This window comes from Colletotrichum truncatum (assembly GCF_014235925.2).
Source record: "Colletotrichum truncatum strain CMES1059 chromosome Unknown Contig_0011, whole genome shotgun sequence".
Classification (NCBI taxonomy): domain Eukaryota; kingdom Fungi; phylum Ascomycota; class Sordariomycetes; order Glomerellales; family Glomerellaceae; genus Colletotrichum; species Colletotrichum truncatum.
The window spans coordinates 1,119,914-1,143,261 of NW_027222408.1; the positions used below are offsets into that span (position 1 = coordinate 1,119,914).

The 23,348-nt window shown below is 50.6% G+C and overlaps 8 protein-coding genes across 8 annotated transcripts; 4 read left to right on the forward strand and 4 right to left on the reverse strand.

Annotated features, from left to right (window-relative positions):
- Positions 1-418: 418 nt before the first annotated feature.
- CTRU02_214670 (Baeyer-Villiger monooxygenase 5) lies at positions 419-2,129 on the reverse strand (the record flags this gene model as incomplete). Its single annotated transcript, XM_036727857.1, has 4 exons — positions 419-788; positions 846-1,430; positions 1,484-1,821; positions 1,875-2,129. 4 exons carry the CDS (start codon positions 2,127-2,129, stop codon positions 419-421), a joined length of 1,548 nt encoding a protein of 515 aa, XP_036580386.1.
- A 964-nt stretch (positions 2,130-3,093) lies between these two features.
- Positions 3,094-4,191, reverse strand: CTRU02_214671 (u3 small nucleolar ribonucleoprotein; the record flags this gene model as incomplete). Its single annotated transcript, XM_036727858.1, has 1 exon — positions 3,094-4,191. One exon carries the CDS (start codon positions 4,189-4,191, stop codon positions 3,094-3,096), a length of 1,098 nt encoding a protein of 365 aa, XP_036580387.1.
- A 629-nt stretch (positions 4,192-4,820) lies between these two features.
- On the forward strand, positions 4,821-6,808 carry CTRU02_214672 (endosomal integral membrane protein; the record flags this gene model as incomplete). The annotated part of the gene is made up of 2 exons (XM_036727859.1): positions 4,821-6,684; positions 6,741-6,808. The coding sequence occupies 2 exons, from the start codon at positions 4,821-4,823 to the stop codon at positions 6,806-6,808; spliced, it is 1,932 nt and encodes a 643-aa protein (XP_036580388.1).
- Positions 6,809-7,117: 309 nt separating this feature from the next.
- Positions 7,118-8,174, reverse strand: CTRU02_214673 (mediator of rna polymerase ii transcription subunit 4; the record flags this gene model as incomplete). Its single annotated transcript, XM_036727860.1, has 2 exons — positions 7,118-7,968; positions 8,027-8,174. The coding sequence occupies 2 exons, from the start codon at positions 8,172-8,174 to the stop codon at positions 7,118-7,120; spliced, it is 999 nt and encodes a 332-aa protein (XP_036580389.1).
- A 294-nt stretch (positions 8,175-8,468) lies between these two features.
- CTRU02_214674 (uncharacterized protein) lies at positions 8,469-9,294 on the forward strand (the record flags this gene model as incomplete). The annotated part of the gene is made up of 6 exons (XM_036727861.2): positions 8,469-8,480; positions 8,577-8,635; positions 8,774-8,827; positions 9,029-9,122; positions 9,177-9,230; positions 9,286-9,294. 6 exons carry the CDS (start codon positions 8,469-8,471, stop codon positions 9,292-9,294), a joined length of 282 nt encoding a protein of 93 aa, XP_036580390.2.
- A 581-nt stretch (positions 9,295-9,875) lies between these two features.
- CTRU02_214675 (alpha- glucosyltransferase alg10) lies at positions 9,876-12,287 on the forward strand (the record flags this gene model as incomplete). The annotated part of the gene is made up of 5 exons (XM_036727862.1): positions 9,876-10,100; positions 10,147-10,235; positions 10,289-10,863; positions 10,908-11,045; positions 11,107-12,287. 5 exons carry the CDS (start codon positions 9,876-9,878, stop codon positions 12,285-12,287), a joined length of 2,208 nt encoding a protein of 735 aa, XP_036580391.1.
- A 427-nt stretch (positions 12,288-12,714) lies between these two features.
- On the reverse strand, positions 12,715-13,188 carry CTRU02_214676 (uncharacterized protein; the record flags this gene model as incomplete). Its single annotated transcript, XM_036727863.1, has 1 exon — positions 12,715-13,188. The coding sequence occupies one exon, from the start codon at positions 13,186-13,188 to the stop codon at positions 12,715-12,717; it is 474 nt and encodes a 157-aa protein (XP_036580392.1).
- An 8,269-nt stretch (positions 13,189-21,457) lies between these two features.
- CTRU02_214677 (uncharacterized protein) lies at positions 21,458-22,713 on the forward strand (the record flags this gene model as incomplete). Its single annotated transcript, XM_036727864.2, has 4 exons — positions 21,458-21,565; positions 21,618-21,989; positions 22,038-22,242; positions 22,310-22,713. The coding sequence occupies 4 exons, from the start codon at positions 21,458-21,460 to the stop codon at positions 22,711-22,713; spliced, it is 1,089 nt and encodes a 362-aa protein (XP_036580393.2).
- Positions 22,714-23,348: the final 635 nt, after the last annotated feature.

Consider the following 23,348-nt stretch of genomic DNA (forward strand, 5'->3'; position numbering starts at 1 on the left):
GGTCAACCGGCGAAACGGATTCCGGGATGAATGCATCTTGTTGAGACAGACTTCAGGTGCTGATCAGAACGCCAAAGGCACGGGACGACCCCGCATCTCAGCCTCCGACATTGGCGCCAAGTTACCACATTTCACGCCACGCAGCCTCGTCGAATTCTGTGCAATTGGAGTTGCAGAATTCAAATGAACTATTTGCTTTTGTCATTCTTTTGCGAGAACTTGGCGGCTCTAACTGCTGTTGTACACATGTGACATTCTAATGACGAGGTGCTTCGGCGTCGTCGGACGGAGCTGAACCATGCAGGCGCCAACCGAACGAAGGATTTCTCCAGTCATGTCAAATTTACCATAATCGTACCCATCATTCCATTCGGCATTGCCGTTTTCCCGTCACTATGCACAGGAGCTGAGAAGACCCTTAAATGCTATGGCCGATGTCTCGCCCAACATCCTCGTGGAAGCCCATGCCGTTTCGGATACGAGCCTCAATCTCAACCACTCGCTTCGGAAGCATAAAGCCCAGACCAAAGAAGACGAAGAAAGCCCACTTCCATCGGAAAGGGTTGAAGGTGACGCTGAAGGCGAACCACCAGAGAAGCTCAAGGTAAGTGAAGAAATCGAAAGCCCCAGTGGGAGAGTAATGCTTTAGGAGCTTCGTCATCTCGATCCATGATTTCATCCAGAATGGGTGCGGCCTAGCCAGGGGGTCGATAAGGAACATGAGGAGAATCCTAGTGTAGATACCAATGTGCCAGTTACCAACGGTACCAATGGCAGCGACATAGGTGCTGTTTCGTCAGCCATTTTAGTCGACAAGGAACCATCCGGATTGGGGCTAGACTTACCAATTAATTGCAGAAATAGAGGGATGGTTAGGCGGGAACGTCTGGATGTACCAGTTAGGCGGAGTGTACGGCTCAGTAAAGCAGTCTTCGGGTAGGAAGTCGAGCGAGGGGCGCTTGTAGCCAGTCGCCATAACGATCATGTCTGCGGGGATAACCTCCCTGCGGCCCGGGCCGCCTTTAGGTACACCCTGGGCCCGCCTGTTGACAATAACGCCATCGGCAGTGAAGTCCTCAATGTCGCCACGAATCCACTCAGCTTGGCCAGATCGGATGGTATCCATGACATGGCTGTTTACCATTGGCGTGTCCATGTAGATGCCCTTGCTGTACGGGGCGATCTCAGCCAAGTCACGATAGAAAAACTTCCGGAGAAGAGTCTCAGGGATCCAAGAGAGTTTTGTTTCCTGGCCAAGGATGTTCAAGGAGAGCAGTATGTTTACGATGGGGTTACGGGGAATGATCCACTTGTCACTGCGGGACAGAATTGACGTCTTCTCGGCTTCCTCGTCCACGGCAAACTCCAAGGCCTCGACGGCGCTTGCACCGCCACCAATAACGACCATTCTCTTTCCTTTGGCGTTCTTTCTGTGATGCTGTTAGATCGCGTTTCTCGAAGATGGGAATCTATGGCTTCATACCCAGTGAGCTGGCTAGAGTGATAGACGTTGCCCTTGAACTTTTCGATGCCAGGAATTTGGGGCATCTTAGGCTCGCCACAGGTGCCGACTGCAGCAATGACACCTTCAAAGTGGCCATTGGCAGTATTGTTGACGACCCAGCGACCCTTTTCATCTTGGTAGACCTTCTCTACGGGCGTATTAAACTTGGTGCGAGTCTCCAGTCCGTATTTATGCCAGAGCTGTTTAACTTGGCTAAGGATCTGTTGCCTGTCGGGGTAACCACGCTCCCACTTAACAGACGGATGGAAACGAAACATCATAGAGTGAATCTGAAGGCTGGACGAGTTGTTCACTTTCTATGAATGCTGTTAGCATGGCTTCATTGCTATAGCACAGGCGGTTTTCTCACGCTCCAGATGCCTCCCAAGTTTTCACGGCCACCAGCCTCGAATATGACGACATCAAAGCCATGGCCGATACAATGCGCTGCAGAGGTAACACCGGTGATACCAGCTCCAATTACAGCAACCTTGGGGCGGCTCAAACGCGTGCTCGGTTCGGGAGGAGTGGGCGAGAAAATCTTATCAGCGAACCATTGGAATATCTGGAACAGAAAAAGAAAAGGGTGAAAGAAGGGATTCTCAATGCGAGACTCGGACGGCATTGTGGCGGATAGGCCCCGAACGCCTGTTTGTTGCTTGATTAAAAAAAATGTGTGGCACAGCAATTGTATTGCTTCTGGAGGTGTGAAAGGAAAGAAGCAAGACGAGAAAAGGGGATATGAAACTCTCTATAAAACCTGACCAAGGGGTAGGAAAAAAATAAAGCTCAACAGAAAAATGGGAAATGGTAAACAGGAGCCTAGGGAGCTTAGGGAGCTCTGGAAAGCTCACTGGCATGTGAGCTGCTCATTACGTTGAGGTAACCTTTCCGCAGCTTCTTCCCCCGCGGTTCGTGGACTGAGACGCCTGGCGAACAGGCCCACTGGTTATGAGCTATTGACGTCACCAAGAACGCTAGGAGAGCCCATTGAAACGCGGCCCTGGAGCATGTGAATACGGGGTTAGCCTGGCCCAGATCATCGATCATTGCTGATGCATGAACCACTATCTTTTAAAAACCAGTCAGAAAATTTGTCAAGAGACAGCAGTGTCATCACTTGGTAAACATGAGGAAATCTATGCCGAATTGCCAGTCGTGGCAGAGCTTCATTGCTTAATCCCATGGATCACCGACTGCCGTCCTGAGACCCCCCAATGCAGGCGTCGCGGCGTGGCACCTGGCACCATGGCTGCTACTACATGTGTACTTCATACAAATGTCGGAATGGTTGAATGGTCTAGGCCTAAATTAGACCGGAAATTTGGGGGCATTTTTCCCCTGTTGGCCGGTCGGATTTGCTTCCGCGACGACGCCTCTCAGCCAGAGTTCACCACCAACACAAAAGCCGTTTCTCGGCTTACAATACCAAACACCTTGATGCTCAAACAATGAATGAAAAAAAAAACCTAAAACTTTTTTGAGTTGGACGAACCGCTTTGAATCACTTTTTTTGAGACCAACATCGGCAAAACTCCTTTTTGTTGTTGCGTACTGCTCGGCGCATTTTCGTGGGTATCTCCGTCCGTCTATCGCTTGCCTCTGTCCCGTCTGCCTGCCTCCAACACCTTGACACGCTTCTGGAACCGCTCGCCCATCTCGGCGCCCTGGCCGCTGCCCCGTGGTCCGTCCGTGGTATCCCTGCCGCGCTTCCGGCTCTTGTCGAGGAGGTTGCGAGTGCTGCCGCCACTCTTGCGAGCAGTGAGTCTGTTGATGCGATCCACACCCTCGCCGAGATCTCTCCACTCTTCTCCGCCGAACTGCATGCGGCCGCTGCGGCCAGTCTTCGCCGCCTCCTTCGCCTTGTCCTTCTTGCTCTGCTTGGCGAGACGGACGAAGTTGGTCTCTTCGTACTCCCGACGCTCATCCTCGTCCTTGCGCTCGGCTGCTGTCTTCATCCTGCGACCGCCAGAAACAATGGTTGTGCCAATGCTAGGTTCTGCCAACGGGGCGGTGGACATTTCGGTCTCGATGAACTCGTCCATGACGGCGGACTTGTGTGGGCGCCGGTCGGATCTCTCACGCCTTTCGGATGGCATGACAGTAGGGGCAATTCTCGGCGGTCGGTAGACTCCATCCTTCTGGGCGGCGGCAACAGTAGCAGAGGCAGCAGCGGGTCGGACGAAAGCGTCAGGTCGGGCCTGCATGTTGGTGGCCTTGACTTCTTCTTCGTCAGATTCGTCGGAACCATCAGATTCCTCGTCGGAGTCTGAGGCGTCTGAGTCGTCGCTGTTGACACCCTTAGAGGCCTTGGCTGCTTGCGCGCTTCTCTCGGCATCGTCTGCAGCGCGCAGGATCTTCTCAATCTGGTAGCGCAGCTTCTCCTCAACAGGACGAACACCCTTCTCCAAGTAGAGTCTTAGTTCGACCAGCTTTCTGACGACCGCGTCCGTAGTTTTTGTTGAGTTGTCATCTCCACTGGATTGCTTTTTTGCGTTGCGCAGCTTGAGCAAAATAAGGAAGACAAGGTTTTGCAGATAGGACAAGAGCAACTCGTTCTTGACATCAAGCAGCGAGATGCCGTTTTGCGGAGGTGTAATCGAAGCCTTTGGTGCTGCGTCGAGTGAAGTTGTCAATGACTGTGTCAGAGAGTCCAGCAGAGCTGGCAGAGTGCTTGGAGCAGCCATTGTTGGTCTTGGAAAAGTGGCTGCGACAGGTCGAAGAATTTTGAAGTCGCGACGGAGCAAAGATGCGACCCAGGAAATTTTTCTTTGCAATCGCAAAAACGATCTGCAGGTGCGGGACCCGGAGCTGCGGGTGCGTGGGCCCCGGCTCTAAGGCCCCACCATCAGTGTTTCCCTCTTCCCCCTGCGCCACGGGCGGCACACCGGGAGGACAATGTTCCGACAGGGAGCTCAGATAGTGTGACTAAGCCGAATTTGGGACAGTTGTTCGAGGCAGCAGGAGCTCCTAGGAAAGGCGACACGAAGCTCTTGGGCTCAGACACCGAGACAATTGGCCATCTGTCCAACTTGAAGCATTTCTGCTTTAACAACTACGACCGCGAGCGCTTCGTGTGTTTTTTCTCAGCTACTCTGAGCTTCCCTTGTCTGGAGCGGATCGAACCAAGAAGATCCACCGGCTCTAAGCCGCTTTGTGTAACTGATCAAGGGTACGTAATCGCGAACTACTACGTATGGAGCTATTCCCATCGGTTTCGTGTTTCATGCTTCTGTCCTTTTAACAACGCTGCTGTATCGCAAAGTCTCGAGACTAATTCTAGATAATTCAAACAGAGCCATAGTATCTTGCTGCCATGCAATTACGGGATATGGCGCCTTCATCGGCGCTCGTGGCCTCGCTGCTGGCTATCCCGCAGCTGGCTTCCGCCTTCTACCTTCCAGGTGTTGCGCCGACGTCTTACAAGAAGGGCGACGTCGTTCCCCTTTATGTCAACAGCATTAAGCCCGTTGCCGCGCCCTCCGACTCGCGATTGCACTCGGTCGTTTCCTACGACTACTACCACCCGGGTTTTAAGTTTTGCGAGCCCGAGCCCGCTCCCGAATATGTGTCCGAAAGTCTGGGCAGCATTCTCTTCGGAGATCGCATCATGACCTCGCCGTTCGAGCTTCGCATGAAGAACGACGAAGTCTGCAAACCTCTTTGCATTCAGAAATATCCCCCGGCTTCCGTCGGATTTGTTAGACGCCGCATTGAGCAGGGCTACAGCTTGAACTGGCTCGTGGACGGCTTGCCCGCTGGCCAGGAGATTTACGACGATTTCACCAACACGACCTTTTACAACCCGGGGTTCTTGATGGGTGGCGCTGACGAGCAAGGCAACATCATTTTCAACAACCACTACGATATCCATATCGAGTATCACCCTGTCAATGGCGACGAGACCCAGCTGCGCGTCGTCGGTGTTGTTGTTGAGCCCAGTTCGAGAGCCTACCCCGGTCTTATAGACTGCAACAACAAGATGGAGCCAATTATCTTCAACGAGGATAGTGGCGAGAAGGAGGTCAAGTTCTCTTACTCTGTCTTCTGGAAGGAGTCCAAGACGGCCTGGGCTACTCGGTGGGACAAGTACTTGCACGTCTTTGACCCCAAGATCCACTGGTTCTGGCTCATCGACACCGCCATCATTGTCATAATCCTGATCCTTACCGTCATGTCCATTCTGGTCAGAGCACTGAAGAAGGACATCGCCCGCTATAACCGTCTGGATCAGATCAACTTGGACGATTTGTCGGGTACTTCAGCACTTGAGGATGGAGTTCAGGAAGACTCGGGCTGGAAGCTGGTACATGGTGATGTTTTCCGGAACCCATCCCACCCCCTGCTTTTGTCGGTCCTTCTCGGAAACGGCGTTCAGCTGTTCGTGATGACTGGCTTCACTATCTGCTTCGCTCTGCTTGGTTTCTTGTCACCTTCTAACCGCGGATCTCTCGGCACGATCATTCTCTTGCTCTACACTATTCTGGGCTTTGTCGGCGGTTACGTTTCCGCTAGAACCTACAAGGCGATGCAGGGTGAGAAGTGGAAGATGAACATTGCGCTTACCCCCATACTCGTTCCGAGCATTGTCTTCGGCGCATTCTTCTTCCTCGACCTGTTCCTCTGGGCGAAGGAGTCCTCCGGTGCCGTGCCGTTCACTACCATGCTGGTTATTATAGCCATCTGGTTCGTTCTTTCTGTGCCACTTTCGTTTGCTGGCTCCTGGATGGGATTCCGGGCCTCTGCTCTCGAGCCCCCGGTCAGGACCAACCAGATTCCTCGCCAGATCCCCCCCGTCACCACGTACCTGAGGCCGATCCCTAGCATGCTCATTGTTGGCTTGCTCCCCTTTGGTGCCATTTTTGTCGAGTTGTATTTCATCATGAGCTCTGTTTGGTTCAGCCGCATTTACTACATGTTTGGCTTCCTCTTCCTTTCTTACGGCCTCATGATTGTTACCACTGCCGCAGTTACCATTCTCATGGTCTACTTCCTCCTGTGCGCCGAGAACTACAACTGGCAGTGGCGTTCATTCCTCGCTGCTGGCATGAGCGGTGGCTACATCTTTGCGAACTGCCTCTTGTATCTCATTACGAAGCTGAACTTGAGCAACTTGGCTGGAACTGTGCTCTATATTGGCTACAGCGCACTGATTTCCTTCCTATTCTTTATCCTCACTGGTAAGCTTCTGCCCACAATAATTCTACATTACGACTGTGCTAATAGACAATCATAGGATCGATCGGATACTTCGCCAGCTGGTGGTTCGTCCGGAAGATTTATGCCTCCATCAAAATTGATTAAGCGGCATAACATCGTGGCGATGGCATGCGGCGGCTGAACAGCGCCCCTGTATTATACTTTGTTGTATGAATACGCTTATACCGGCTCGGTCAGCGTTGCATACGGGACTTGACGAGCAGCGTGTGTGCAAATGTGTGTACAGCGTGTTTGACCATGAAACTCAAAATTCCTTTCTGGTAGATGTTAGACGGACGGGAGGTAGATGAAAAAATGGATGTCTTTTATGTCTTTTCAATTCCAACGCCTATTGACCATGCTCCTCTTCCCATTAACGGTGATATGACATTCTCCAACGCGGCTACCTTGCGACTACTCATCGTCGTCATCGTCGTCCATGATGCTTGTGAACTGGAACTGCTTGTTCTTCCCAGAAGACGAAGCACCGGCGCTTCCGACTGCAACACTGTCACGCCTGTAAGCCTCCTGCTGCTCGCGGCGGATCTTCTCCATCTTCTCCTGGTATTCGCGGTGCTTCCGCTCAAGCTCGAGACGCTCTTGCTCTTCACGAGCCTTGCGCTCCTCTTCCTCCTTACGCTTCGCTTCGGCGATCTGTTGCGGGTCATAGCCGCGTGGGTCGATGCCCTTGTCCTGCAAATCCTGATAGACGGCCATTGCACCGCTGCGGATCTGGAACTCGTTGGGCCACGGAATGAAGCTTGCGTTGAAGTGAGGATCGAGATGGTTGCGTAGGCCATCGGGGAGGGAGGTTGCGCCGCTTGTGGTGGTTTGCTGCGTTGCGGCCAGGTCCCCGGAGCTAGCACCGCCATTGGTAATGCCGGACGGGTCTGGAGTCTGGATTTGGCCGGGCGTAGGGGCGGCGCTGACGGGCTGGCTCTGCATGCCGCTTGCTGCGCCGGGGGTGTTGGCAGCAGTCATGCTTGCGTTGGGGTCCGGCGCAGGTGTGCTGCCTGCCGTAGGGACACCATTTGTCAGTGCCGCTGGAGGAAGAGTGGTCTTGCTGATGCGGCGGGCGTAATTGAGCAGCTCATCGTACTTGACGGGATATTTTGGCCCATCTGGATAGATTGTGATCTGGGTCGTGGTGATGTCCTTGCGAGTCGTCGCGAGACTCGAGAGAGTCTCTCGGATCTGAGAATCAAGAGATGCGGTTGTTGCACGGAGCTCCTGTAGGCGCAGATGGTTATTCTGGTGAGTTTGGACTACGATCGATTATTAGCTGCGTCAGGAAGTAGGTCTCGAAGAAAAAAAAGAGCTCACCCTCGTCAAGGCCTTTTGCGAGGTCGTTGTCAGCTTCGTGGAGGTCCAATGCCTGCTTCGCATGGGGATGATACTTTGAGACAGACTCAATAAGACTGGCAAGTGCCTTCTCAACGCGCTCAAAGCGCGCATCGATTATCTTGTCCATGGTGGGCGACTCCCCGACCTAAAGCTGGTTGCCTTCACGTTGAGCTGCTTTCGGTGTGGAGAAAAGGATCATTGCAATTGACGACAAGGCTGAACCGATTCAGGGCGGCCTGGGTGTGGGTCGCACAAACACAACAGCCGATTGGCTAGAGCTCTCTCAGCCAGTAGCCTGAGGCGCAATGGAAATCCGGCTTTTCCCGCTTAGAATCTCGCGCAACATCACCATTCTTTCACGACTCCATCTTGCATCTGCAATTGAACATCCCAGTTCGTCCGCACGATACACACATCCAAGATGGCTTCTCCTGTGAGTCTATGCTTAGTTCTGAGCCTTCTCGGCAGTCTATAAATTGCTCTACAGCGCTGTGCACGCGATCAATTGCTGACCAGTTCCTAATCTTAGTCCCGCGTCGGTGCCCCGGGCTCTGCCTACCCTACCTTCCGCAGCAAGTTCGGCCCTAGGTACGCCCTTGTAACCCTTCCGATTCCAATTGCTTTCTCTCGATCGATATCTGCGACTTTGGTGTCACAGTTGAACGATGCAGCAATCCGACCGCCAACGATTTGCACCGGAACCATGGGCTGACCAGGGGAATTTAGATACGCTACTGTCCCCAACGTTGCTGGCTGGACTGTTGGCTCCGTCGTCAAGTTGTGAGTAGCCTTCTGGAACTTTAAAATGCTATGGAATACGGCAATGCGATCCAAAAGGCCTTAGTTCTGCCTCCATTTGTCCGACAAACGATAGGGCATTGATAAAGGCATTGGCCGAGGAGGCAGGATCAAGGACTGGGTTGCGAATTGATGAGGAGGGAACTCGTTTTTTTAGTTCAGCGGGCTGACAATGAATCACAGCGGAACCCGCGCTGCCGGTTTCGGTGCCGCCGCTGGCATTGCCGCTCTCTTCTACACCTCTGGTATTCCCAGAATACAGAAGGACATCCTCCAGGTTCGACCTCCCTGAGTTTTCTGCCGCTTTGGACAATAGCTAATGCCCTTATAGAAGATCCCCGTTTTCGGTCAGAACTTCATCAAGGAGATCCACCCCGCCGACAACGTACGTTTCTTCCGAGCTTATGGCGTTCGACAGCTTGCTAATATTTATATACCAGCCTTTCTAAACGCCTTCTTCATCGACGTGTGCTTTTTCGAGACAGAGAAAGAGAAAGCATTGCGGGATGGAGTTGTGAGATCATGGAGCGTTCCCCTCTGGGATTTGTATAAAAGATTCAATAGACTCTTGAACTTCACTTTGTTTGACCGTAATGAACAACCCATGGCATTCTTGACATGTAAATGAACTCAAATTTCCCTTCATTGACAATATCAATGGCATAAACCATCCTTCATTGTGGTGCTGATATGTGTAAAGTTGTCACTGGTTTTGCCTTGATCCGGCCCGTTTGGACTGCAAGTTTCATACCGTGCGAATACAGTGCAAAGACGCGCAACCTTCCCAACTTGGGCGTTTGGTGAACTGTTCATTTCATCTCACTTTCACGCTCAGGAGGCCCGACTACAACGGCAAACTTGCCTTAACTACGGAGCCAGAAGCTCTCTTCATTTTCCCTTGTTGTTCTTCTTCTTCTTCTTTTACTCTTGCTTACGGTTTGAGCATTCTTAATGCCGCCGCGGTAGTCTACTCAAGAGTCAACCAGTCCTTTCCTTACGTTTACGTCCCCTTGGACGTCTTACAGCCATTATGAAGGCCATTGAAGCCTATGTCGACGGACTTAACCTCCTTTCTGTCATCATTCTTTACTCTTTATTATGGCTTATCACACCTAGACTGCCAAACCCTAAGCCATCTGGCCCCAAAACAAACAAGCTTTACGATGGCATCCTGCATGTCTCCTACTCCATTGTCTTCATGGTCGGATGGGCCTGGTGCAGCAATGTCATGTCGCACGTCGAGGAGCCATACCTGGTTGGTTGGAAACCCCCATACATATTGCGAATCTAACATGTCCTAGGATGAGGTTTTTCATATACCGCAAGCTCAGAAGTTCTGTGAGGGAAAGTGGACTGAATGGGACGACAAAATTACCACCCCTCCTGGGCTGTAAGCCGCATATCTGACCAAGACACTACGCCACCGATATCTAACATATGCAGATATATCCTCTCCAAGTATTACCTTGCGATGATGTTGAGACCCGAGTGCTCCGTTTTGGACCTTAGGGGTGTTAACATTATCGCCATCATCGGCCTCGGCATCCTAGCCACCCACTGCCGGCACTTGATTGAGACCCGGCGCAACGATGCCAAGTCTCCGGCGCCACCCGTTGTCCTGTCATTCTACTCTATCCATCTGGGTTGGAACATTGCGCTTTTCCCGGTCCTCTTTTTCTTTTCCGGCCTCTACTACACGGATGTTGTCTCGACTTTGTCCGTCTTGGTAGCATATTACCACCATCTACATCGAGTTCGCGAAGAATGGAGCTCGTTCTCGAGCAATCTTGTTACCATCCTCCTTGGCGTGGTCACTCTTTTCATGAGACAGACGAATGTGTTCTGGGTTGTCGTGTACATGGGTGGACTTGAAGCCGTCTCAGCAGTCAAGTCCCTCCGGCCCAAGCCCGTTGACAGGCCTGGTTTTAATAACGTGAGCGAGTGCGTCAAGTACTACGCCTGGAGATATTCTCTTGGAGATATTCACGATCCTCCTCTTAACACAGCCTGGCCAGATGGTTCGTTGATCTTCCTTCTACTCTAGTCTTCGCTAACATCTTAGACCTAATCTTTTCCGCCGTGAGCATCGGAGTTGCCGCCATCGCGAATCCTTTCCGTGTTTTGCGAAAGGTCTGGCCTCACATAACCATCATGGGGTTGTTTGCCAGCTTTGTAGCCTGGAATGGTGGTGTCGTGCTTGGTAAGTACATGCCGGAAAAAAAAAAAAAGTCTTCGATAGAGGCAATTCTAACATGTTGTAGGCGACAAATCCAACCATGTCGCAACAATTCACCTCGCTCAGATGCTCTACATCTGGCCCATGTTTGCCTTTTTCTCTTTCCCATTGTTCCTGCCATCGGCAATTTCTGTTCTCCGATTCATTCATGGGTTTTTCGGCGTAGTTTTTCAGAAGGCTACATCAAAACCGGAACAGACTAAAGAAACAGGTTCCGTCAAGGATGCATCCACAGAAGCTGGATCGAGCGCCTCTTCATCTAAGACTCAGCGTCAGGCCTCTAAATCCAGTAAACTAGACAGCTCCTCTGCGAAGCCTCAAAAGCCCTTCGTCTACAGCACCCTAGACTTCATCGTCCAAAGCAAAATCTACCAGCTTGTCCTAACACCTATCCTTCTGGTCCTTACCTTCCTCGTCGTCAGGTTCAACACCATAATCCACCCCTTCACCCTAGCCGATAACCGACACTACATGTTTTACGTCTTCCGCTACACCATCCGACGCCAGGGCCTGTTCCGCTACTATCTCATCATCCCATACACCATCGCCCGCTGGCTGTGCTGGGACGCCCTCACCGGCTGCGGCCAAGGAGGTTTCCTCTCGGACCACACGGCAGATTGCTCAGGACAGTATACCTCCTCCCAGCCCAGCCCATTCGAGAACAGCCCCTTCAGCGCCTCAAACGTGCGCAACCGCGCCGAAAAGCCGCCTGCGACCGAACCGCTCGAGGATACCGAAATCGTCGTCGCCAAGGACGGGCAAAAGACCGAGGACGACCCCGCGAAATATCACCCGTACGCCCTCATCAGCCTCGACGAGCCGTCGTCAAACAGCACGGAGCCGACGTCCTCTTCCACCGCCATCTTGCTGCTAGTGGCCACTACGCTTTCTCTGATGACGGCGCCCCTCGTCGAGCCGCGGTACTTCATCCTACCTTGGGTGTTCTGGCGCATACTCGTCCCGGCGTGGAAGGTTCACGAGCACGCCGTCACGCACCCTATATTCGCGACGCTCGAGAAGGTGCCGGTTGTAGGCTCGCTGATCAGACTCGGGAAGAAGTTTGACCTGAGACTCGTCTTGGAGACGCTTTGGTTTATCATTGTTAACCTGGTGACGATGTATATTTTCATCACGAAGCCGTACAAGTGGAGAGATGAGAACGGCCGTATTCTGGACGGAGGCCGGATGCAGCGGTTCATGTGGTAACGAGCCGCTCGATACCCTCCACTCTAGACTTGCGTAGACATATGAAGACGTGCTGACGACAGCGAGGCAAGGTAGAGAAATGTATTTGTAAAACAGCTCAGTTGTCTTATCCAACTTCATGCTTTTCTTTTGTGCAGTAGAGATTGCACGTTCAATGTGTGCTCTAGCCCTTTGTATAATTTGATGAACTGTTGATGTGTGAAAGAAACACACAAGCGACCATCAACCTTTCCTAAACGCCATCTGAAAAACCCAAAAAATCCTCGTGGATTCAACATCCCGGATACACTCGGGCTTGTTTGTTTAATGATGCCATGTCCCATGTCCTTCGCCTATGTACGCAAAATCATATCTCCTTTGTCATATTTGTTCATTCTCAAATGTTATTTTCGTTTTCGTCATTGCCATCAGCTTCTGTCGTTTCGTTCTATAAGCTTAGTCGATCCAGACTTAAGCCATCGTTACTGCGCACCCTCCGTACGACGCCAAGCTTGAAGAACTTCTCCTCACCGCCGGCCGTCCGCCCGCCAATGTACCACTTGTCGGCACCCAAAACATCACGGAAGCCTTCGCTGCTGCTGTCGCTCCCACGCCGCCGGTTGGAATTACTGCCGGCGCTGCCCGGTATCGGGATGCTGCCTCGGGGTGAGTGTAGTGGGTACTGGTTAACGACGTTGGACGTTGAGCGCGTAGAGGAGTTTGCGGCGCCGTTGGTATTCCCGCTATTTGACGATGTTGCAGTGTTCGAGGAGATAGCCCGTGGCGCCGAACCGGCAGACTGCGTTGTATAGGACGACGATGTCTGTGTAGAGTGCTTATTCGGTTGCTGCGTGGGGAGGGTAGTGGATTGGCGGAAGGAGGAAAAGAAAGTAGAGAGGAAGAAGGGACGTTGAGAAGGCATCGTGATCTCTTGTGTCCTTTTGCTCAGCGACAAGCTCGATGATGAAGAGATCAGAAGTAAGGTGGTTGTACCCGACTCCCCGTGCGTGCCGTTCGTGCGCCGCAAGATTTTTGGTCAGAGGGAAGAGGGGAGGGGCAACAGGTCGTTAATGTATTTTTGACGTAAGGGCCCGAACGGCGAGGTTTCCGGTTCCAAACGATAAATCAAACGCTCGATGGGGGGACCCCTATTATCTCTGAGCCAAGGGCCTGTAGTAGTAATGGTCGTCCGGGTGCTGGGGTTTATGCTGTCATCCGTGCTCCAGCCGGGTACGTCCTGGGGCAGCGCGTCCAAATTTACGCTCCGATACGGTTTCGCAAGGGGAAAAGGAAATGAGCAGCCGTCGCGGGGTTTATCGTCGTCCGTACTTCGTTGGAGGAAGGGTCACCGAGTCCAAATATTCTTCTTGCCCAAAAAAAACAAACCTCGGAGATGGGTCGCTGTTGTCGGTGATATGTAGCGGAGGTGGGAGAAGGAGTAAGTCTGTCGAATACTCGATCTTGCGGGCGGGATTTCGATCGACGACAAGTCTGGAAGAAAGTGATCGGCACCGTAAGGTAGGGACAAGTTGGAAAGAGAGTGGGAGTGCGATGCGCTATATGCAGTAGGCAGTGCGGGATGTGCGCGGGATGGATGGGATAAGTGGGATAGATGTTGAGGTTTGTTGGCACTTTGTATGTCGGCCCGGGCTTTGGGTGATACGTTGCGCCGTGAAGATCCGGTCGGCTGCTGCAAGGAAATCCTACGGCAACGGCAAGGCTCAAAAGGTATGATGGTATCGGTTACAAGTATGTGTAAATAAATCCTGACGTCGACTCACACTTGGCCCACCAAACTGAACGAGGGAGGGGGAGACACCGCTGGAAGGGGAATGGCGATGTAATCGGGGGGCAAGGGGGGGATGCTCATGATGGTTGGTCGCAATTCAGCGCACTTTCCCTTTACCCTCGCCGTCACTGGTTCATTCGGCCAATCCCGGAAGCGGACTCTGGCCAGGCGTGCACGGGCGGTGACTTCTCCGTGAGTAATGACCAGGTCGCCATAGGTCAGGTCACGTTGCTGCTGGGCCTTCAGGTACGTACCTCGTTAGTGCCCCTCCCACATGAAGGCAGCCAACACTATCCAACTGCTGCAACTACGATCGTGGAGGTTCGGCTTCTTTGGGGGTCTTGGGGGGAAGGAGGAGCATACCTACACCAGTACACTAGGCAAGGCGGGGTTTCCTTCCTCCACCCACCCGTGCTACTACTTATCTTATCCTTATCCGAGGTCCCCCCAGCATCTCCCGATAACGATCCAGCGTGCTGCTTGTCCAGCCAGTCTGTCTGTATCTACTGCATTTGTTCTTCCTGTTAGGTATGTCATTCCTCCATCTGACTCCCAGTCTAAGGTCAAAGCCCAAACAAGGACTGCATCTGCCATGCTTTCCTTATGCGCGTTTCCCCAGATTCCTGTATCCAGCTTACCTTTTTGGCCTTGTGTCAGTCGATCCCACTTTCATCCAGTCTGACGTCTGACTCCTCTCCCTCGACCTCTCTACATGCCCCTCCACGTAGTCGCACACCACCAATTCTTGAGGCCTGCTCCCTGTCGTCGGATATGATCTGATAATTTTTCACTTCTCTGAATCATCTTCCGTACGATTGGTTGGCCTGAGTAAGGCAAGCCAGCATTACGCAGATCTGGAACCGAAACTCCAGCAGAACGCGACGGCACAGCTGTGCAGCACACCGTAGGATTGCATCTGCGCGTGCAGTCGCATTCGATTAACCAAATACTAGGACTCCATCTCCCTTTGTCAGGTTGGTTACTTGTTTTCGGGATGCCTTCCGTGGCCGCATTCTAGGCCTCGTTGGTTCAGCTTGTCAAAATAGGTGGCAGGCAGCTAGTAACTGGTCGCTCGCATTGGGTGCTTCGACAAGTAGCCATCTGCCTAGCCATAGGCGCTATAACTCTCCTACTACGTAACCAGTGAACCGGCCCGGTGACACAGGCAATATCTCTCCGCGAAGGGGTGTCCTCGACATTGACTACCCCTTGACTACACATCATCATTCCGCTCGTCTAAACTATGAGGTCTGCAGCAGCTTACCAGCCCCGACACTATGCTGTGTTTTCTTGTTTGTTTTTGAGTGTTGCGGCGGCGGTAGAGCTAAACCAACACCAGCACGCTTCCCCGCAGATCACTGGAATCTGCAATTTGATAACTAAATCGTATCCTTGACCCGGACCACATAGACTCTATTGGTTTCCCCATCTGAATTTGCTGCCATCTGCCACAGTTGCAACATAGCCTTGCGTCGTTGGGCTACGGCCTGTCTCCCGTTCTCCAGCGAAAACAAGCGTTCCTTCTCCTTGTCCAGGTACCATTTGATTGTTCCGGCAACACGGTTTGTCCCGATGTCAGCAACCAGATTGCCCGTCAAGCATAATCATATCGTATGATACGTCGACCAAGCCTTGTTCACCCCTCCATCTTTAACTTACCAAGACCGTTTATGTTCGCTTTCCCCCTCTCTTGCCGAGTCAGAACCGATTTGCCGCGAACCCACACCATTACAGACCTGTCTGGCCCCCTCCAGGTTCGCCTCGATCCCATCCTGTTGGGTGGTTTGGAAACTTGCGGGGTTTGCGGGGTTGAAGCAAGCCACCGACCACCCCCAAGCACTGCGCCTAGTAGTCCTCCGCCTGCCCGTCCTCCTTGGCGTTTCGCTTTGCCGTCTGAGATTTGTTTGCTCTTCTTGTCCCAGGCTTTCAGCGGCAAATGCCTTTTTGTGAGGAAAACATAACTACTTGTATAATTATCGGCTTACTTGTTTCTATTTCGGACGGGTCAGAAGCCGAGTGTGCCGCTTTCGTCCAAGGGTGGTTACTGAACCGAAAGAAGCTTAGTATGGCTCATTATGCTCTGTTTATATCGAGAAAGGTTTAATGTGCAAAGTATGAGCCAAAGAACTGGTCAAGGCTCAGCAGACGTACTATCACAAGAGTCATACATCATGTACGGTTGTTAAGTGTGACGTTTACCCTAAAAAGAGATATGCACACATCTCAACGAGACGTGTTAGCTGCGGAGGGATTGTATCGCTAAGGTGGACTAATGCATCCCAGATATCAAAGTTAGGTAACTTTTCAGCTCTTCATAAGCCTCTCGCACTCTTCCTAGTTTAGCAGTAATCATCTTTTCAGGATTTCACAAGCATAAATTCGTGTCAAGCTTGAGATACTTAAAGAAGGGACTTGAAATGCATTTACTTCTTGCGTATTAGTAGGTCCGTTTGTTATTTCATGGCCATGGATGGGGCAAAGGTTTATCCATTGGAAGCCCAGGAGTCGCAGCTAGAGGCAAATAAATCACGATGTTTCTGCATAATTTGCATAGAGCCTATTGTATGACAGCACTCGGTCTGTCAACTAAGCCCATCACTTCCGGGCGCAGTTGGGGAAGCTTACTGAGCAACAGTCCAGCTGTCGTCAATCAGCAAGTACAAAGCGTTGGCATGGCGAAGGAAGTTTCTCGATCCTCTTCTAGTCGGTCGTTAGAGAGTCTGCAGGACGCTTACTATGTACCCCGTCCTCATGCAAAACACCGATGGGCCCAATGAGACCAGTTTTTGTGGTCTCAAAAGGGCACTTCCGGAGATACTACTGCGAATATGTGGCATCATTCCCATGGTTTGGGCGGTCATCAAGCATAGACTCTAATCGGGTTGACGTACTTTCTTCTAGCTGAGGCTCTTTTCCTTAAAGAGAAATTTGTCTTTCTCCTGAAAACCCCCTAAAATCTCCGACTTCCTTGACGTAGCGCTAGCATAAGCGCCTAAGCGTCTATTTACAACTTCATATAGTTCAATGATCAACCTATCTTAGTCATTTGTGAACCAGCTTTCCGGTCTGGCGTTGTACTTCGTGGTTTCATCCACGAGGGTGACGTTGCCGTTTAGTCAAATAAAGTGCAATGTTGCGATCTACCACCTGAAAAGCCACGAATATGTACCGTAGGTTAGGTGTTGATAATCCAAAGATACGAGGAGCTTCTTCAACAAGTGACTCAGTTGCAGTATGAACAAGTGACCTCAATGAAAGTTCGTCTGCAACCTCGGCCGATTTATCTTGCGGTAGAGACTTCGAGCCACTTCCTCGTCTTTCTGATTTACGTCATGAAACAGTTTCATGGCAACAACTGTAAAGAATCCAGGAACTGTTCCGTAGAATCGTGTAACAGCATTGGAAAGACTTACTGCCATCGACCACCGGAAGTTACATGACTATCAATTGATGAAATTTTTGGTAATCTGCTACAATCGAAAGAGCTCTTGAAAGCGAAGTGTTAATCAGAGTCATGGAGAGAACGACACCCGGGGCTTCACCTACTTGGCTATATCACTGTCGATGTCGATGTTGTCTCTCAGTTTCCCTTCTCCCTAAAATGAATGAACAGAGACTGCCATCCTTCTCAGCCAGCTAAATGAACAATGTGCCATCAATACCGGAGGTGGTTTTCGTCATGTCTAGCGTCTTCATTATTTCTCAGAACATAACTTGAAGATTACGGTAATGAGCTCACTGAAGACGTAATATTTTTGGGTTGAAGCAGTCTTGGATTTTCGAACTTCGTTTGTGAAGTTAAGAAAAGTAAAATTGCCTATCTGATTCATGTTTGATCACATACTCTTACAGGATAAGAGAAAGAGAAAACTGGACTGTCTAACCGCCTGTACCAGAAATTACATCGTTCATGATACCTTGAACTCATCTTGAGAGAAGATTAAAAGGCGGCTTGCTACACTGCCTCCCCGCATTGGAGAATGCCTTTTTTGAAGCTCTGATTACGTTCGGGCATAGAATCGGATGTAATGGAAGTATGGGCATAGAAACTCGTCGATACCCGCCCCCTTTGGTAATTTGTCAGATTTCGAGGTGGAACAACCCTCTCGCCTCGGATATAATAATCGAATAAAAGTAATCTTGACAGACAATCAAACTTTCATGCCGTTTGGTAGCATAACTGTGAACTTATCCTGTTATACTCGAAGGTCCTGTGGAAGTCATTGCTGGGTGGAGGAATGTTATAGTTTTGAGGTTGCAGTAAGTTGGCCTCAATTTGAGGACATCTTGCTTTATTGACTGCTGGTGGACTAAAAGTAGGTCACGAGCAAGAAACCAGGGCATTTTATCCGAATTATTCGAGACGTGAGGTATGGGCCGGAAAGAAGCTCGCTTGCGTTCTTATCAGTCGATTTCTTTTTTTCTTCAAAAACACATTTCAAGTACCTGGAGCCTAGTAGCGCCCAACAAGATCCTTTTTTTCAAGGTCTTCGGGCCCTGAGACGAAAATGTTGTCTCTTATGATGAAGCGATGGACATAAAGGAAAAAAGAAGTCTGCTTCGCAGACAATCGTTCCTTAGCCATGATGTTCGCTTCGTACCCGAAATAGAATACCTTGCGTAGGTACTAACACCAGCCCAATCCTACACATCTACAGGCAATCCACAACGACTCTTGACATGATTTGCGGTGTACGGCAAACTGCACAACATCAAAGCTACCTCTCTTCTGGACTTTGTCGGCCAGTTCTACCCCTGTGGCTTTTCGTTTGTTTCGTCATCGCAACCATGGCCAATGCGAGGAAACAATTTGGGCCCAGCTCGAACCCACCTACTTTACACCTAACCAAAGAGGGTTGCCAGATTGCAAAAAAATATGTTCTAGACAGTGGACCAAGTGGACTACGAGCCCTCACCTCCGGCTATGCGCTACCTCTGGACATTGGAAAGCAAGCGGAGCAAGTGGACATCCGTTGGGTTTGGCCCCCTGTTCAAAAAGAAGATTATGGAAATATTCATGGGGAAATTTCTTTAGTCCCTGTAGAAAGACTGTCGGGATGTCCTCACAGTTCCATCAGATAAAAATGTTCACGAAATTGGATTCATCTTTAGCTGCGGCTTGATTCGCGTTTGGCCTACATTTTGTACTAAGGTACTCAGGCCTCATATAACAACAGGTTATTCTGAAGGCGAGTTACGATCTTCATCGAACATATTAGTATCAGGAGAAGACTGGTGTACTATTGGCTTGAGTTTGTGGAGGAGTGTTTGAACCCACTCTCGTTTTGCCAGTCATCGGTTGTTTTCACTGTCATAGGACGCCTTTGGCTAGAAGTTTGGAAGGGCCAGATAGACCTCTAAGAGGGTACCATTGGAAGTGAAAGTATTCTTGCTTGCTGAGCGAGTCGAAAATAAGATATGAGTTGGTGACTAGAGAACGAGGCAGGGCAACCACTTGGGATTTCAGCCAGCCTCAGCAAGACATATCTGATCCTGCTATTTGGTACCGTGCACCAAAATGTGTCCCGCAAACCTCGTGTCTCAAAACAATTGGTCCAGCAGTTCAGACATGCGTTCAATATGAATGTGGTAAAGACCAGGCAGCATTGCTAATCGCCCACGGGATGCGTTGAACGCCGGCGTTTTACGCACGCCCCAATGCTGACGACATTAACTATTGATAATTAACAGGATAGCTTTGGCTATATCTGAAGACGACAACAAGAGCCTGTTGTGAAAACTAAGGATCACCAAGTGGGAAGAGGTGGGGTTCCCTCTTTCAGACCCTTGCTGATGCATCAACAGCGTCGAGGACGAGCTCAGCTGGACCCCGGGACGCCATGGTAAGATACGGGGGATGCGGACTTATGGACAGGGGCATAAATGGTCTGACGCCGGCACATGTCTCCACCTCACATTGTCGTAAATGGAGGTATTAGCCTCCAATCAATTCAGCCTGTGAAGCCCTCTAATCGGGCCAAAACTGTAGGATTCGGCCATTTTAGTTGAGTTGCTGGTCGGAATGCACACTTCCCTCCGAATCCATATTTTAAGTTGAAAGGCGATATCGACATAGGTACCATGTCCCCTCAATATTATTGACTCATTCAGTAGAAACTTTAGTGTACTGTTGCCTGTAGAAAGCGTCACGCTTTCTTTTGTCGTCCATTTCAAGCTTTGAGAGCAGTATTTGAAACTGCATTGTTGGAATTCGTCTATCTTTCACATGCTTCAATCAAGACAATCACAACGGCAACTCATCGATGATAGCTGGACTGCAGTCCACGTGGTGACGGAATTGCACCAATGAGAAACAGATGTAATGTTTGTTTGTGTATTTTTTCGACCAGGAACAAAATCGATATCGCTGCATCTGTGCCGCATTTAGCCCCATTTGTATGGGTCAGCGCCAAAATAGGCGTTTTAGTCAGGGTCTGCATTCTCGAGCCGCTCTAGTTGCCAAAGGTGGTTAATATGTACACGAATCCGTTAACTAAGCTAGCTTCTAGCTACCAAAGACGAGCAACTATTGACAGTAGCTTGTTGCCCGACATCACCCCACTCCCCTGCAGATTGCTAGAAGCTAAGCTTTTGTTCATGCTGAAATCTCCGGTCGCCATAGGCCACGTGAGCTCGACACCCCTTGGACGTAATCACTGATGAATCCACGCATTGGCCTCCTTTCCCGGGAACTCGGCATGCTAGGAGGCCCAGGAACACGGAACGGATTCCAAGGAGAAGGAACCTTTTGATTTAACTATTGTTATGTGGGCTTTGGCGGAGCTTTATCTGGGTATGAGTATTGAGGACTTCACATCCATTGGAAATAAGTACGGAAGGATATTGATATCTCATTGATTCGTGAGTACAAAGCTTCGTAAATTGAAGCTCTCTCGAAGAAGCTCAAAGGCGCTTGCGGTGACTGATAAGGAACTGCCTGGAAAGAGAGCCATGCCACAGATGCGGCTAGAAGCCGATACGAAAAAGGTGAAGAAGCCGCCAGCCCATGAGCTGAAAGGCCTTGGCGGGGGCACAGACACGGACAGTTGGAACTGGAATAAGGAAACCACCACGCCGCCGGCACCCCCGGTGGGCTAAACTACAGATCGTTTAGTCCTTACGCAGAAGGCCCCCTGGAGTTGTTGACATGGAGATTTCGATGCACGTACTGGATATCACTATTCACAATACAGGCCCCCCTTGGTGATGGCAAGGTATGTTGCAATGGGGATATAAACCCTCCCTGGTCCCCGTCGTTCTTGTCCCAATCCATCACCACCATCCGAAAGTGTCCATCACACGATAATCTCAAGCATCATTCACTTGGTTGCCAGTACCTGTGGCTGTCCCACTTCATCCTCGCTCTTCAAACCGCAATATTCATTGAGAAAGCAGATTCAAAATGCGTTCCGCCGTTATTTTGGCCGCTATTGCTGGCCTGTCCGCCGCCAACCCCGTTGTCACCCGCGACGCCACAGCCCAGAACGGCATAGACCTGAGCGCCTTCGATGTGAGTCGCTCAGCCACATCGGCTTCTATCAGGAAACTAATAGCATCTATAGGCGGAACCTAAGGTCACCAAGACTGGCCCGGAAGTAGGTGCTAGCAGTGAAGCACCGACTTACAGCCCGACAGAAGAGAAGGTGGCAGCGGCAGAGGATGCAGTTGTGAACCCTGTGAAGTCTAGCAACTTGAAGGCCCGTGATGAGACTTGCGACTACACTAAGAAGGAGCCTGATGGCTACGGACCTGTGTCATCGCCTGACGACTATGCCACCTTCATGCAGGACCCTCAATTCGACGCTGTCGCTAACTCAGCCATTACGCCTCCTGGGTACACCAAGGCTTTTGGTGCCCTTACAGGCTCTGTTGAGGGTTCAGGCTACCAAGGTCTCTATACTCTGAAGAGTTATGATACGATCAAGTGCCAACAGGTATGTTGAACGCAAATTGAAGCTGTTATTGTGGTTAACACCGTCTAGTACTGCGACGCCGCTCCCGTTTGCTACGGTTTCAACATCTTCTTTGAGAGAGACCCCAAGATCTCCCCGACTAACACCTGCGTCAACCCCGCCAGCATCACCAACTATAAGTGCACTCTTTGGGGCTATCAAGTCACCGCGGCATCTGCAACCAATACTGGACAATGGAGAAACAAGTTCCACGTTGGTATCCGTGGCTCTAACGGTATGGCTTTTTATTTCATATTGTGTCTGATCAATTTTCAAATGAGCAAATGCTAAGAAACATACAGGTTACGCCAAGAACGCAGCTCCTCCTGCCGAGGAAGGCTTCGATGGCCCGACTGCTTTCGGCGGTGCTATCCAGGCTCCCAACTCGTACATGGGTGTTAAGTACTATGCTGGTGTCTACGACCCTGGTCTGTGTGCCGCCGCTTGCAAGGCCACAACTGCCTATGACAGACGCCACCCCAGAGCTGACGGCACCTACGACGCCTGCAACTTCTTCAACTCCTATGTTCTGAGCGAGAACGGCGTTCCCCAGGGAACTTACTGCTCCATGTACACCAAGCCATGGAGCAAGAGCTACAGCACCAACTACGGACAATACAGGGGCTCTGACTACTACTCTGTCTCCCAGAGCTACGGCTACACTCTCTCCCAGATCGACCCCGGCACGATCTCGGCTACTAACTAATTGTCCCTTCTGCTTGCGTCACGCTCGACGAGACACAACGATCTTGGAGATTATGAAAGCGAGGAGAAACAATATACTGACAGCAGTAATCTCAAGGTACAATCCAGATAGATTCATGGTTCCTTTCTAATAACTACACGGAGAGCCGGGTAATAGTACATAGTACATATAATTTGGCGGAGTTGAGTATTATAGTAATAATAATTGTTCTCATTGCATCACTTTTGGTCACCAAGATGTACACTTGAGACAACTCTAGAGATGAGAACATCCGACGTTTGCTTGAGACAGATGCCGAAAATCAGTCAATGGAGATCTCTTTTTTCCAGTTGATTCCCTTGTGATTTAGGAACAGCGTCTATTATCGATGGTTGCTAACTGAAATTATAAGTTCTAGCACTTGCGTTTACGAGGACGTTTTGGGGTTTCTGAAGATGGTATTCTCATTCTCACTGAAACTCCTCAGCCACTACTGATTAGAGAGCGAGCCCAGAGTCGTTAGTTGGTAACTTCCGCAATGACCGAGGATACCACTGTATCGACTGGATTAGACAGGCATTGATGTGTAACATAGACCTTACGCTGGATGTCACGGATGACTTCCATTCATTTAGACAAAGCGGTGTGCATGAATG